Source organism: Loxodonta africana, chromosome 5, assembly GCF_030014295.1.
Source record: "Loxodonta africana isolate mLoxAfr1 chromosome 5, mLoxAfr1.hap2, whole genome shotgun sequence".
Lineage (NCBI taxonomy): Eukaryota > Metazoa > Chordata > Mammalia > Proboscidea > Elephantidae > Loxodonta > Loxodonta africana.
In genome coordinates, this window is record NC_087346.1 from 158,878,507 (window position 1) to 158,894,180 (window position 15,674).

General features: G+C 52.6%; 2 protein-coding genes across 9 annotated transcripts in view; both read left to right on the plus strand.

Annotated features, from left to right (window-relative positions):
- Positions 1 to 3,522, plus strand: part of HTT (huntingtin) — a 193,592-nt gene extending 190,070 nt beyond the window's left edge. For all 8 annotated transcript variants that reach the window (XM_003411334.4, XM_064286172.1, XM_064286170.1 and 5 more), the window contains one exon: positions 1 to 3,522. In XM_003411334.4, coding sequence (XP_003411382.2) covers positions 1 to 214 — 214 coding nt within the window. In that variant the 3' untranslated portion in view covers positions 215 to 3,522.
- The window catches only part of MSANTD1 (Myb/SANT DNA binding domain containing 1), a 27,779-nt gene continuing 12,377 nt past the window's right edge, over positions 273 to 15,674 (plus strand). Inside the window, exons 1-4 of the mRNA XM_064286330.1 lie at positions 273 to 347; positions 3,268 to 3,364; positions 8,099 to 8,339; positions 8,896 to 8,976. Of these exons, the coding sequence (XP_064142400.1) occupies positions 273 to 347; positions 3,268 to 3,364; positions 8,099 to 8,339; positions 8,896 to 8,976 (494 nt within the window). The remainder of the gene's footprint in view (positions 348 to 3,267; positions 3,365 to 8,098; positions 8,340 to 8,895; positions 8,977 to 15,674) is intronic.

Consider the following 15,674-nt stretch of genomic DNA (forward strand, 5'->3'; position numbering starts at 1 on the left):
CCTCCCACACGTCATCAGCAGGATGGGCAAGCTGGAGCCGGTGGACGTGAACCTCTTCTGCCTGGTCGCCACAGACTTTTACCGCCACCAGATAGAGGAGGAGCTTGACCGCAGGGCCTTCCAGTCTGTGTTCGAGGTGGTGGCGGCCCCGGGAAGCCCATACCACCGGCTGCTGAAGTGTTTGCGGAATGTCCACCAGGGCACCACGGGCTGAGGCTGGGGAGTGGGCGGTGAGGAGGGGCGGTGGGGACTCTGCGGAGCAGCTGTTCCGGATGGCTTACGCCTTGCCAGCACAGGGCCAGGCGGCCACTGTGTCTTCTGCCATCTGGCAGAAACGCCCCTTTGTGGTGAGGGGACCATGCAGGGAATGTAGGTGGGAACGTCGGGGTCGAGCCGGAGTCCTCACAGGAAGGGAGAGCAGCCCTCTTGCTAGCCCTCCATGCTGTAGCTAGCGTCAGACGCTGTTAACCGGAGCCAGGCCAAAGCCGTTCCTGCATCTGGGACACGATGCCCCTACCCCTGCAGGCGGCCACTAGCCTCTCCATCTGTCCCCTGGGTGGGAGTTGGTGTCATCGAGCTCTGGAGGGTGCTCCCCCAGCGAGATGCAGGCGGCCTGGGTCTCCGGACACATGCACTCTGGGGGGTGGCGGGCAGCAGACACCCAGCCCATCCTTCCCTTTCTTTTCTTCTCAGGATTTGAAATTGAATTCTATCAGTAAAGAGATGAATTTTAACGTAACTATTTCTATATCCATGTGAGCGATATGGCTCGTGCGACACGCTGCATGCGGGCATGAGCCAGAACCTCTCTGTGCCTCGTGCCCCACACCTGCCAGGCGCTTCCTCTCACATCACCCTAAACATGCCGTCAGCGTGTCTGGGGCCTGTGTCCCCCTTGTTATGCATCTGCGCCTGGTCAGGACGCCCATGTACAGGAACTCCCACCCACCACCGTAGGAACCGAGGGAGGGAGAGTGCCCCGAGCCTCACCCGCCTTATGGGGCTGCTTGCCTGTCCTTCAGCCACAGCCTCTGGGAGGTGTCCTCTGTGCCATCCCAAGCAGGCCCTGTGCTGGCCAGCCCTCAGACTGCCAGCAGGTGGGCATTGCTGCCTGCCCACACCCCCCTGTACAGCAATGCCCAGCCGGGACCCCAAACCACGTTTTATCTGAGCCCCTCTGGGTCAAGAATAAACCGGGTATCTGGGCAGACCCCAGCTGCTCTGGGCCCTTCCTCCAACATCAGCCGGGGGAGTGCAGACCTGTGTGGTTGGGTGGGGCAGGAGAAGGGGTGGCTCCAGGGCCCCAGCAGGGCCTCAGCTCCTGTCCCCTGGCCCAAGGCCTAGGCTGACATTTTGTTCCTAGGGCAGAGGTGACCCTGGGCCCCAAGAGCAGGCACACTTGATGCAGGGCTGCGAATCTCTTCCAGCAGGGGCTTCTGGCTGGCCTGGGGTGGCCCGTGGGTCACTCAGTGCTCTGCCGCCCGATCGGCTTGGTCAAGAGCACAGATGCAGCCTGTGGTTTGGGCATTCGGTGTGGTGAGTGGAGGCCATTTTACAGCTATTTCCTGAGCCTGAAAAGGAAGAGAAATTTGAGTATCTCGAGTTAGTGTCACCTGAGTCCAGGCCACACTGCCGTTTCCATCGCTTCAAAGTGTCTGCACCTGGGAGGCTGTGGGGCACAGGTGGGGCTCCCCAAGAGCCCCTGTGCTGGCCAAGAGTGGCCACCTTCTCCAGCCCTTTCCTGCCAAACCAGCATGAGGCAGGTGTGCCTAGGCCACAAGAGGGGCTTAGAGGCCTCCTGTGAGGCCTTCCCTGCTGGCCACCGCTCAAAGGCCACACCAGTGGTGTGAGCAGCGCAGACGGTAGAAGGGCCTGGTGTCTGAGTGGACCACTGCTGAGTACTAACCGAGAAGTAAGTCACCTTCTCCCAGGCCTTGTCCCAGCTCCTCCTCCTAACGAGTCCTCTAGACGTGTTGTGAGACGCGGAGACACCCCCCTCCACACACCTGTCATTGGCTCTGAGGGAGGCGAAGTATCACAGCCAGATGTCCTGAGCAGATGTTCACATCTGAAAGCAATGACACTGTGGGTATGAAATTTGGGACCATTCCACGGCAAAATTTCTGTAGCTAGGCCCAATTTAGAGCTTAATTGACCTTGTCTGTGATAGGATCTAAAACATTTAGTTGTTAACAAAGGTTCTTGGAGCTAGCTCTGGTGAGAGTGCCAAGCCAAAGACCCACCTGCCTGCCCCCGGTTGAGATGATTCATCCAGACAGAGAGTGTGTACGTATATGCCTATGTGTGTATATGTATATACGTGTATATATATGTGTATACCTGTATCTTAAGACAAGCGTGCAAGGCCTCTGCTGATGCTGCTGTAGCAGAAGCTGACTTTCTTAGATCTGACACAGTCTGCTGCATGGCCGGGACGCTCGGTAAAAGGTGAGGTCGTCACTCATTAAAACCCCACCTTATCAACTGTCTGCAGAAGGGATTGACTTTATCAAGTTCCCAGAAAGTTCAGACAAGCAACAATCGTGTTAGCAATCCAAGTTCTGTTGGAAATGGCTTTCATTTGATTGTCAGGTGGTTTTGGTTTTCTGCTGTTATGTCAGGAAAGGGTTAATGAAGCCGGGGTAGACTTGCTCTTCTCAGAAACGTGCCTCCCCCTGCCGGCCCGGCCGGGTAGCGCAGGAGGCTTTCTGCAATGGCCAAGTGCCAGTGCTGCAAGTGTGGACTTCCAGAAAGAGAGTGAAGCTGGAACGCCTCTAGACACCCAGAACGTAGAGTGGGGAGGGTGTTACTCTGAAAGACCCCACCCCTGCACCTGCCTTTCCCGATGGGGTCACTTCCTGAAGTGGGCAGGGCCCTGCTGGTGAGTGATGGACAGGCATAGATAGGGCAGCAGTCCAGCTCAGGACCATCTCAGGGGACACGGATCACTGGAGAGCCTGGAGTTGGTTTGAGTCTGGTTTGTTGCTGGAGGGCGGAGTCAGTAACCCCGGGTCCCCTCATAATTTTCTGCTTTGGGCCTCACCCCTCCCTGCCCTGCGTTCCTGTATGGAGAGGCCCAAGGGTGCTGAGTTCTGGAGAAAAGGACCACCTGGACGCCCCGTGACTGCCTCAGGCACCTGGAGGGTTCAGCTGTGCTTCCCTGTGGGCCTGTCCGACCTGCAATCTGAGCATCCTTCCCAGAGGGAGCAGGGCTGCAGTGGCTGCGGCAGGTGGGGGTAGCCAGGCTTCGCTGGCCCCTCCCTGCAGGGGCCTCGCTCTCTGTCCAAGCGGGGCTTCTTGCCCACTGTCATCAGAGGGCAGGTGGCTGTCGGCACACTGCCACGGCCGCATCGCTGTGTGCTGGGTATGTGAGGCTGTGGTGGGCGACCCACAGCCCTGGCCCTTGCCTGGCTGTCCGCTCCAGAGAGCAGGGAGGGCAGACGTGAGGTGGACGTTGGACTTTTTTGAAATGGCCGCAAACACTGTATATCCAAAAATAAACCACACGTTGTTGCTGCATGAGGCTGGCTGTGCTCACTGAGACGGAGTCTGTGCCAAGCCCTCGTCCCCGTGGGATACTGGGCCTCACCGCAACACCAGCGGGCATCAGGGGACCTTGGCTGGTGACCTGGGCCCCCAGGCAGTGGCTAAGCAGATAGAGCGCCCTGCTGTGGGCTCCCAACAGGGCAGAGAAGCCACCTCGTGGGTGGTCTCTGCCCAGCAGACACAGCTGCCAAAGCTCTAAGGGCTAAGTGACATTGTCATCTAATTTTACAGACGCCTTGTGGCTCCTCACTTCATTTCTGTTTCCAGATTTGGCCCAGGGCACTGGTAGGGTGGTCGGGGCTCTACAGAGAGTAGAGCTATGTCTTTAAACGTGGCATGACCTGGCTCCCCGGACGCCTGGCCTGGCTGCCCACTGCCGCCTGGCTCTGCCCAGCTGCTGTGGGTCTTTGGGGCCCTCCTGCCCACGTCAGCCTGCGATGTCTTTTCCCTCTGAAACGCCACCTCCCTCAAGAAGTCTCTGCTCACTCAGTGGCGGCTCTTTTTTCTTCGCGTGGGGGCCTATCAGTGCGTCCTGTGTCTTCTGGGAGCTCAGGTGGCTTACACAGCAGCTCCACATGGGCGGCTCCCGAGGCAGGGTCCCAGCCAGTGAGGGCTGTGGAATTCAGTGATGCTGACATCACATCGGGTTCCCGTCCATGAGGGGGCTACGTCTATCCATTCCCGAACCTGCAGGGAGGACCCCTCTACCAAGCCTCGGGACGTTGCTGGGTTAGGCAGACAGATGTGCCCTCAGGCCACTCCCGTGTCTCCCCCTGGCTGCTCCCTGCACAGGGTAGTGACAGTGTGGCCCAGCACACGGGGCTGTCACTGGCCTGATAGGTGAGACAATATGGGCACGGTGCAGAAGCACTGCTCAGAGAGCACGTGGCTGGAAGGGGCCTGGGGACGCGCAGGTCAGCCCAGACCTCAGCCTAAATGTCACTAACTCCCTGAGATTTGTCTCCTGCCTGACACCCTGACTCTGCGGCCCCCCTTGGCCTTCAGGGAAACAGACACCCCCTTCCTCTCTGTTCTAAGCACACAGCCAGACCCCTTGCACACCTGAGCCACACTGGTGTTTGCAGAAAGAAAAGGGCCAGTGTCGGGGGAACTGCAACTCCGTCTCCTGCTGACCCTGCACCCCCTGGCCACGGTGCCATGTGTCCTCAGCAGAGGGAGCCGCTTTCCCTCCACACCACCCCAATCTCAGTCTCAGGGCTGTGAGGACAGCCCTGCCAGTCCTGGCAGCCTGTCTCCTCGCAGGGCCGCGTGTTCCATGCCTTCACTTGTGTTGGCTTCTAGCTGGAATCTGCTTTCTTCTAGAAAGTGCAGCACAATGTTTTTCCAACAAAGATTGGGTGGAGGGACCAGCCAAAGCCAGGTGAGGATGAGGCTGCGAGTGTGAGGTGTGGGGGTGAGGTGGGGTGTGGGGTCTAGAGTGTGAGGTGGAGGTGTGGGTGTAGAGTATGAGGTGGAAGTGTGGGGTAAGGTGAGGTGTAGGGTGGAGGTGTGACGTGTGGGCTGTAGGTATGGGGTGAGGTGAGGTGTGGGTGTAGAGTATGAGGTGGAAGTGTGGGGTAGAGGTGTGAGGTTTGGGGGTATGATATGGTTGTGGGGTGTGGGTATGAGGTGTGGGGGTGCAGTATGGATATGGGGTGTGAGGTGTAGGGGTGTGGTATGAATATAGGGTGTGAGGTGTGGATGTAGTGTGGGTATGACGTGAGAGGTGTGAAGAGTGGTGTCAGCCCGGCTGTGGTGTGAGATGTAGGTGAGGAGTGGCGTGGGCCTGGCTGTGGTGAGGTGTGGGTGAGGAGTGGCGTGGGCCTGGCTGTGGTGTGAGGTGTGGATGAGGAGTGGTGTGAGTCCGGCTGTGGTGAGGTGTGGGTGAGGAGTGGTGTGGGCCTGGCTGTGGTGTGAGGTGTGGGTAAAGAGTGGTGTGAGTCCGGCTGTGGTGAGGTGTGGGTGAGGAGTGGTGTGAGTCCGGCTGTGGTGAGGAGTGGTGTGAGTCCGGCTGTGGTGTGAGGTGTGGGTGAGGAGTGGTGTGAGTCCGGCTGTGGTGTGAGGTGTGGGTGAGGAGTGGTGTGGGCCTGGCTGTGGTGTGAGGTGTGGGTGAGGAGTGGTGTGAGTCCGGCTGTTGTGAGGTGTGGGTGAGGAGTGGTGTGAGTCCGGCTGTGGTGTGAGGTGTGGATGAGGAGTGGTGTGGGCCTGGCTGTGGTGTGAGGTGTGGGTGAGGAGTGGTGTGAGTCCGGCTGTTGTGAGGTGTGGGTGAGGAGTGGTGTGAGTCCGGCTGTGGTGTGAGGTGTGGGTGAGGAGTGGTGTGGGCCTGGCTGTGGTGTGAGGTGTGGGTGAGGAGTGGTGTGAGTCCGGCTGTTGTGTGAGGTGTGGGTGAGGAGTGGTGTGGGCCTGGCTGTGGTGTGAGGTGTGGGTGAGGAGTGGTGTGAGTCCGGCTGTTGTGAGGTGTGGGTGAGGAGTGGTGTGAGTCCGGCTGTGGTGTGAGGTGTGGGTGAGGAGTGGTGTGGGCCTGGCTGTGGTGTGAGGTGTGGGTGAGGAGTGGTGTGAGTCCGGCTGTGGTGTGAGGTGTGGGTGAGGAGTGGTGTGGGCCTGGCTGTGGTGTGAGGTGTGGATGAGGAGTGGTGTGGGCCTGGCTGTGGTGTGAGGTGTGGGTGAGGAGTGGTGTGAGTCCGGCTGTTGTGAGGTGTGGGTGAGGAGTGGTGTGAGTCCGGCTGTGGTGTGAGGTGTGGGTGAGGAGTGGTGTGGGCCTGGCTGTGGTGTGAGGTGTGGGTGAGGAGTGGTGTGAGTCCGGCTGTGGTGTGAGGTGTGGGTGAGGAGTGGTGTGGGCCTGGCTGTGGTGTGAGGTGTGGGTGAGGAGTGGTGTGAGTCCGGCTGTGGTGTGAGGTGTGGGTGAGGAGTGGTGTGGGCCTGGCTGTGGTGTGAGGTGTGGGTGAGGAGTGGTGTGAGTCCGGCTGTTGTGAGGTGTGGGTGAGGAGTGGTGTGAGTCCGGCTGTGGTGTGAGGTGTGGGTGAGGAGTGGTGTGGGCCTGGCTGTGGTGTGAGGTGTGGGTGAGGAGTGGTGTGAGTCCGGCTGTTGTGAGGTGTGGGTGAGGAGTGGTGTGAGTCCAGCTGTGGTGTGAGGTGTGGGTGAGGAGTGGTGTGGGCCTGGCTGTGGTGTGAGGTGTGGGTGAGGAGTGGTGTGAGTCCGGCTGTTGTGAGGTGTGGGTGAGGAGTGGTGTGAGTCCGGCTGTGGTGTGAGGTGTGGATGAGGAGTGGTGTGAGTCCGGCTGTGGTGAGGTGTGGGTGAGGAGTGGTGTGGGCCTGGCTGTGGTGAGGTGTGGGTGAGGAGTGGTGTGGGCCTGGCTGTGGTGTGAGGTGTGGGTGAGGAGTGGTGTGAGTCCAGCTGTTGTGAGGTGTGGGTGAGGAGTGGTGTGGGCCTGGCTGTGGTGTGAGGTGTGGGTGAGGAGTGGTGTGAGTCCGGCTGTGGTGAGGTGTGGGTGAGGAGTGGTGTGGGCCTGGCTGTGGTGAGGTGTGGGTGAGGAGTGGTGTGGGCCTGGCTGTGGTGTGAGGTGTGGGTGAGGAGTGGTGTGAGTCCGGCTGTTGTGAGGTGTGGGTGAGGAGTGGTGTGGGCCTGGCTGTGGTGTGAGGTGTGGGTGAGGAGTGGTGTGAGTCCGGCTGTGGTGAGGTGTGGGTGAGGAGTGGTGTGGGCCTGGCTGTGGTGAGGTGTGGGTGAGGAGTGGTGTGGGCCTGGCTGTGGTGAGGTGTGGGTGAGGAGTGGTGTGAGTCCGGCTGTGGTGTGAGGTGTGGGTGAGGAGTGGTGTGGGCCTGGCTGTGGTGAGGTGTGGGTGAGGAGTGGTGTGAGTCCGGCTGTGGTGTGAGGTGTGGGTGAGGAGTGGTGTGAGTCCGGCTGTGGTGAGGTGTGGGTGAGGAGCGGTGTGGGCCTGGCTGTGGTGTGATGTGGGTGAGGAGTGGTGTGAGTCCGGCTGTGGTGTGAGGTGTGGGTGAGGAGTGGTGTGAGCCTGGCTGTGGTGTGAGGCGTGAGTGAGGAGTGGTGTGAGTCCAGCTGTGGTGTGAGGTGTGGGTGAGGAGTGGTGTGGGCCTGGCTGTGGTGTGAGGTGTGGGTGAGGAGTGGTGTGAGTCCGGCTGTGGTGAGGTGTGGGTGAGGAGTGGTGTGAGTCCGGCTGTGGTGAGGTGTGGGTGAGTGGTGTGGGCCTGGCTGTGGTGAGGTGTGGGTGCAGGGATCCCATCTGCCACCATGGAAGGGGACTGAGAGGCTGTGGGTGGGCCTGCCTGGTGTGCATGTGAGGAAGTGGCTGAGAAGCCTTCTGGGAGTTGTGGGGTAGGGGTGGGGCACTCGTTCTTCAGAGTGCTGCAGAATGAGGGCACTCTGGGGGGGGGGGGGCTGTGGAGACGCTCTTGGGGAAATGGTGAGCATCTCCCTGTGCAGGTTCCATGGCCTCTCACCTGGACAGCAGACAAGACTTGCCCATCAGACAAGTGGCTCGAGCCCACCCACCTCCCAGAAGACACCTGGCCACCTTCCAGATGCGCCCCCCCCCCAGTCCTAGTCCTGTCCTCTGAAGAGACCGGGGAGGGCAGGGTGGATAGACAGGCCCAGCATCTGGAGTGTGGGGTGCAACGGCGCTCTCAGTTTGGGGCTAGGGCAGGGCTCCAGGCTGAGGGCCAGAAGTCAGGGGTCTGGACCCCCAGCGCAGTGAGCTGGGCCCAGTGGCTGAGACCTGTACGTGTGCATAAGGTCACACATGGGAGCTTCCTGCGGGCATGTGCCAGGCGGGTCCTGGGGTATCGCCACCTCCTCTCACCTCATGAGCCCTCTTACCCTGCCCTTGGCCGCATCGGCGCCAGCCATCCTCCCCTGCGTGGTCCCTGCGGCTCAGGATCTTCTAAGTGCCTTAGCTCTTTTCCAGGCTCCCAGCCTGGGCCATACCTCCCCCTCTACTCCTGGTGTGGACTTGCCCCTCGCCTGACGCCACATGCTTCACTTCCTTTGCTGGAGCCTTGGGTGCATCACCCGCCAAACCTTCATACCCATGGTGCAGGCTTGGCTCCAAGCTGCCTTACCCCAGAAGTGCTGGAGCCCCCTCAGTGGGAGGCTACTTCCTGCTCTACACTCCCATGTCAGCAAAGTCCAGCACTTCTACCACAGTCCTGTCTTCCTGCCAGGAGGGACAGAGCAGGGCTTCGTGAATAGCGAGTGGACAAGGATGCCAGACTGGGCCCAGCCTCGGTATTCAGAGAGGACACTGGGGCCCAGAAAGAGTAGGTTCTCTGCACAACAGGCTGAGCTAGAGCCCCTTAGGGCCCCTCACGGAGGCCTGACCCAGGCTTTTCCCCACAGGTGCTGCTGGATATCTTCCCCGGGCCCTCTGCCCCCAATCCAGTTACTGAGGGTCCCTGAAGGCCATGCAGCTGTGCCAAGGTATGCAGCCCCCTCCCCAGCAGAGGACAGACATGGAGCCCCTGAAGGCGGGGACAGCTGAGTGCTTGGCCCTGCCCTCCCCCTTGCCCTCCCCCTTGCCTGGCTAGCTCATTCCTGTCCTTGGAGCCCGAACCAGAGCTCAGCTTCAGGAATTGCCCCCAGAGTGCACCCTTTCCTGGAGTTTGCAATGCATGCTGAAGCTTAAGAGGAGAAAGCTGGGGTCGAGCCTTTTACCCTAACACCCTTGGAAATGGCATCTACAAGGGAGATGGGCATGGAAGCTCCCTGCCTACCTGGGCTCTGCCACTGACAGTCCCATGCCCACTGTGACTTGAGGTGAGCAGGAGGGTGTAGGTGGTCTCCTCCAGGGCTACCTGGCCTTGACAGCCAGTGGTGCTGGTTGCCTGGGCTTGGAGCATAGACATGAATCCCCACTGGCCAGCAGCTGCCCTGGGCTCAGGGAGGGCATTGAGATCTCTGTCTTGGTGTTTGCTTCCCCATGCCAGGGACATTGGGGTGACAGCCTCTCCTGACAGTTATTTACCAGTTGCAGACAAGGCCTGGACAGCTTCTTCCACCCCTTCGCCCAGGACAACCCACCAGGCTCTGCCCTCTCCTAAAGCTCAGCAACAGATTCGTCAGGGGAGGCAGGTAGAAGCCCACCGACCTCCTCAGGTGTTCCCTTCCTTCAGCACCTCTGCATACGAGCACCGTATTGGGTGCTTCACAGTTACCTAACCAGGTGCTGTTAACTCCCATTGTAGAGATGGGGAACTGAGGCTCGAGACATGGTCATGACTTGCCCAAGGTCACATGCCGAGTCAGTTGAGCTGGGACTCAAAACTCTGGCTGAAGCATGATGTCACACAAAGTGGTGGTGTTGAAAGCTCTAGGGTCAGTCCCTCCACCAAAACAACTGAACTGGAAAGAGCAATTGGAATCAATTACAGGCATACCTCATTTTATTGAGCTTCCCGTTATTGCACTTTGCAGATACTGCATCTTTTTACAAATCGGAGGTTTGGGGCAACCCTGCATAAGCCATTTTCCCAAAAGCATGTGTTTGCTTCATGTCTCTGTGTCACGTTTTGGTAATTCTCACAGTATTTGAAACTTTTTCATTATTATTATATTTGTTATGGTGGCCTGTGATCAGTGATCTTTGCTGTTACTGTTGTAATTGTTTTGGGACACTATGAACCACGCCCACATAAGACAACAAACTTAATAAATGTTGTGTGGGTTCTGACTGCTCTACTGATCAGCTGTTCCCTCATCTTTCTCCCTCTCTTCAGGCCTCCCTGTTCCCTGAGGCAGGACAATATTGAAATTAGGCCAATTAATAACCCTCCTGTTAGGGATTGAGTTGTGCCCCCCAAAAATGTATGTCAGCTTGGCTAGTCCATGATTCCCAGTATCGTGTGATTGCCACCATTTTGTCATCTGATGTGATTTTCGTATGTTATAAATCCTGCCTCTATGATGTTAATGAGGTGGGATTAACAGCAGTTATGTTAATGAGGCAAGACTCAATCTACAAGATTAGGTTGTGTCTTAAGTCAGTCTCTTTTGAGATATAAAAGAGAGAAGCCAACAGAGAGACATGGGGACCTCAGACCACCAAGAAACAAGAGCCAGGAGAATAGCACACCCTTTGGACCTGGGGTTCCTGTGCTGAGAAACTTCCCGACAGAGGGAGAAAGCCTTCCCCTGGAGCTGGCACTCTGAATTTGAACTTCTAGCCTCCTAGACTGTGAGAGAATATATTTCTATTTGTTAAAGCCATCCACCTATGGTACTTCTGTTATAGCAACACTAGATAACTAAAACAGAATTTGATACTGAGAGAGTGAGGTGCTATTCTAACAGATACCAAAAATGTGGAAGCAGTTTTGAAACTGTAAATGAATAGAGGCTGGAAGAGTATAAAGTGCCTAATTGTAAAAGCCTAGATTGCCTTGAAGAGACTATTGGTGGAATTTTGGACATCAAAAGACAATTCTGGTGAGGACTCAGAAGGAAGGGAGGAGAGCTTTTACACTGGAGATGGCACAGATGGTGAGAAGCAGCAGCAGAGAAATGGCAACGGCAGAACCAGGAGACAGCACTGGAGCAAGAGAGCTGAGTCCCTTTGCACAGGAGGCCTCCTGGTGGAGTGGGGTGCCTCTGAGGACTTATCAGTGGAGCTACAGAGCTTTGGAACACTTACCTCAGGAGGGCAGATGTGGGTGGAGAGGTCCAAGGGGCTGAGAGGCCAAGGAACCAGGAAGCAGAAGCTGAAGAGACAAGGAACACAGGAAGCAGAGCTGCCTCTGTCTCAAAGGGTGAAGTTGCTAGTCAGATGGATAGGAGAATGGCAACCTCATAACCCCAAAAAAGCAGTGCCAGGAACAGAGCACATTCTTTGGACCTGGGGTTCCTGCACTGAGGAGCTTCTAGTCCAGGGGAAGATTGATAACAAGGACCTTCCTCCAGAGCCAACAGGGAGAGAAAGCCTTCCCCTGGAGCTGACACCTTGAATTTGGACTTCTAGCCTACTAGACTGTGAGAGAATAAACTTCTGTTTTTTGAAGCCAGGAGCACTAGATAACTAAGACACCTACAATGACCTCTGAATGTTCAAGTGAAAGGAAGTGTCACACATCTCTCACTTTAAATCAAAAACCAGAAATGATTAAGCTTAATGAGGAAGGCATGTCGAAAGCCGAGATAAGCTGAAAGCTAGACCTCTTGTACCAAACAGTTAGCCAAGTTGTGAATGCAAAGAAAAAGTTCTTGAAGGAAATTAAAAGTGCTGCTTCAGGGAGCACACGGATGATAAAGTGGAACAGCTTTATTGCTGATATGGAGACATCTTAGTGGTCGGGATGAAAGATCAAACCAGCCACAACATTCCCGTAAGCCAAAGCCTAGTCTAGAAAAAGGCCCTAACTCTCTTCAACTCTGTGGAGGCTGAGAGAGGTGAGGAAGCTGCAGAAGAAAAGTTTGAAGCTAGCAGAGGTTGGTTCATGGGGTTTCAGGAAAGAAGCCGTCTCTATAACATAAAAGTGCAAGGGGAAGCAGCAGGTGCAGATATAGAGGCGGCCGCAGGTTACCCAGAAGATGTAGCTGAGAGAAGTGATGAAGGGGCTCCACTGAACATCGGATTTTCAGTGCAGATGAAACAGCCTTACATTGGAAGTAGACGCCACCTAGGATTTTCACAGCTGGAGAGGAGAAGTCAGCGCCTGGCTTCAAAGGACAGGCTGACTCTCCTGTTAGGGGCTAATGGAGCAGGTGACTTTAAGTTGGAGCCAGTGCTCATTTACCATTCTGAAAATCCTATGTCCATTAAGAATCATGCTGAATCTACTCTGCCTGTGCTCTATAAATAAAACCGCAAAGCCCGGATGACAGCATATCTGTTTACAACACAGTTTACTGAATATTTTAAGCCTGCTGTTGAGACCTAGTGCTCAGAAAAAAAAGATTCCTTTCAAAATATTACTGCTCATTGCCAGTGCACATGGTTACCCAAGAGCTCTGATGGCAGCGTACAAGGAGATTAACATTGTTTTCATGCCTGCTAGCACAACGTCCAGGGAGCCCTGGTGGTGCCATAGTTAATGTGATTGCTGACCGGAAGGTCAATGGTTTGAAACTACCAGCTGCTCCATGGGAGAAAAATGTGGCAGTTGGTTTCTGTAGATTTACAGCCTTGGAAACCCTATGAGGTCACTATGAGTCAGAACCCACTCAATGGCAGTGGGGACGCACAACATCCATTCTGCAGCCCATGGGTCAAAGAGTAATTACAATTTTCAAGTCTTGTTATTTAAGAAATACATTTCATAAGGCTATATCTGCCGTAGATAGTGATTCCCCTGGTGAATCTCAACAAAGTAAATTGAAAACCTTCTGCAAAGAATTCACCTTTCTAGGTGCCATTAAGAACATTCATGATTCATGAAAGGAGAGCAAAATATCAACGTTAACAGGCGTCTGGAAGAAGTTGATTCCAGCCCTCATGGATATCTTTCAGGGGTTCAAGACTTAAGTAGGGAAGGACTGCAGATGTGGTAGAAACAGCAAGAGAACTAGAATTAGAGGTGGAGCCTGAAGGTGTGACTGAATTGCTACAATCTCATGATAAAACGGATGAGGAGTTACTTCTTATGGATGAGCAAAGAAAGTGGTTTCTTGAGATGGAATCTACTCCTGGTGAAGATGCTGCGAACATTGTTGAAGTGACAACAAAGGATTTAGAATATTACGTAAATGGTTGATAAAACAGCATCAGAGTTTTAAAAATCCATTCCCAAACCGGATTATAAAAACAGGTTAGGATTTACAGCACATATATTTTGGAGACACAATTCAATCCATAACAGATGTAAAAAAAAAAAAATTCCATGCATATAGTAACCAAAAGACAGCTGAGGTGGCTATATTATTATCAGACAAAATAGACTTTAAATCCAAAAAAGGTTACAAGAGACAAAAATGTCATATAGTGATAAAAGTTTCAATCTAGCAAGAAGATACAGGAGTTATAAACATATATGCATCTAACAACAGAGCCCCAAAATATATGAAGCAAAAATTGACAGAATTGAAGGGAGAAATAGACACTGCCACAATAATAGTTAGAGACTTCAATGTCCTACTTCTCATAATGGATAGAACAACCTGATAGAAGACCAATAAGGAGATAGAGGACTGAACAGCACGATAAACCAATAGGCCTAACAGACATATAGCGAACACTCCACACAACAACACCAGAATACACATCCTTCTTAAATCCACAGGGAACATTCCTGAGAATAGTTCATATGTTAGGTCACAAATCAAGAGTTAATAAATTTAAAAAGATTGAAAACATGCCAAGTATTTTTTTTATAATCACAATGGAATGAAATTAGAAATCAATAACAAAAGGAAAACTGGAAAATTACAATGTCTGTGGAAATCAAACAACACAGTCTTAAACAACCAATGAGTCAAAGAACAAATCAAAAGGGAAATCAGAAAATACCTTGAGACAAAGGAACATTAAAATACAATGTACCAAAAGTTGTGGGATACAGTGAAAGCAGTAATAAGGACATTTATAAGCTATAAAAAAAAAAAAAAAAAAATGCCTACTTTAAAAAAGAAGAAAGATCTCAAAAAAAAAAAAAACTTAATGTTACAGTTTAAGGAAATACAGGAAGAAGAGCAAACTAACCCCAAAGCTAGCAGAAGGAAGGAAAGAATAAAAATCAGAGTGGAGATATGCAAAACAGAGAATTAAAAAACCAGTGGAACCAAAAGTTACTTCTTTGAAAAGGTCAACAAAATTGATAAACCTTTAGCTACACTGACTATTATGGATTGAATTGTGTCCCCAAAAAATATGTGTTATAAATCCTAACCCCATACTTGTGAATGTAATCCCATTTGGGAATAAGGTTTTCTTTGTTATGTTAATGAGACCGTATCTGTGTAGGGTGAATCTTAAGCCAGTCCCTTTTGAGACATAAAAAGAGCAGATGAGGCACAGGAGGGAGGAAGCACAGATGGAAAAGGTTGATGCCACCTGGAAATCGCAAAGGAACCAAGGAAAAGAAGCTGAAAGAGACACGGATTTCCCCCCAGAGTGGACAGAAAGCCTTCCTCTAGCGCCAGTACCCTGAATTTGGGCTTCTAGCTGCCTAAACTGTGAGAAAATAAATTTCTGTTCTTTAAAGCCACCTACTTGTGTATTTCTGTTATGGGAGCACTGACTAAAAAAGAGAGAAGACTCAATAAAAACAAATTAAAATGGGACATCATTACCAATTTTACAAAAATAAAAAGGATGATAACAGAATACTGTGAACAGTTGTACCCCAACAAATTGGACAACTTTGATAAAATGGACAAATTCCTAGAAACACACCAACTACCAAAACTGACTCAAGAAGACATAGAATTATCTGAATAGACCTATTACGAGTAAGGAGATTTAATCAGTAATCAAGAACTTTCCAACAAAGAAGAGCCCAGAACCAGATGGCTTCGCTGGTGAATTCTACCCAATATATAAACAATTCTTCTCAAACTCTTCCATTAAATAGAAGAGCAGGTAATGCTTCCTAACTCATGTATGATACCAGCATTACCTTAACACCAAAGCCAGACAAAAAGGGAAAACTCCAGGCCAGTATCCCTTATGCATATAGATGCAAAAAGCCTCAACAAAACATTGGCAAAATGAATTCTGCAGTATATGAAAAGGATTATATACCATGACCCAGGAATGCAAGAATGGTTCAACAAATGAATATCAATGAAATAGATCACATTAATAGAATGAAGAAAAAAATATATATGATTGTCTCAGTTGATGCAGAAGAAGCGTTTGACAAAAATTCAACACCCTTTCATGATAAAAAAGAAACAATAAAATAGGAATAGAAAGAAACTCTCTCAAAATGAAGAAAGGTGATATATGAAAAACCCACAGTTGATATCATACTCAATGCTGAAAGACTGAAAGCTTTCCCCCTAAGATCAAGAACAAGACAAGGATGTCTACTTAAGAGGCAGTTGTTCAGACAGAACAAGGGGTTACTGATCGGTTTAAAGTCAGGAAAGGTGTGCGTCAGGGTTGTATTCTTTCACCATACCTATTCTGTATGCTGAACAAATAATATGAGAAGCTGGACTATATGAAGAAGAACGGGGCATCAGGA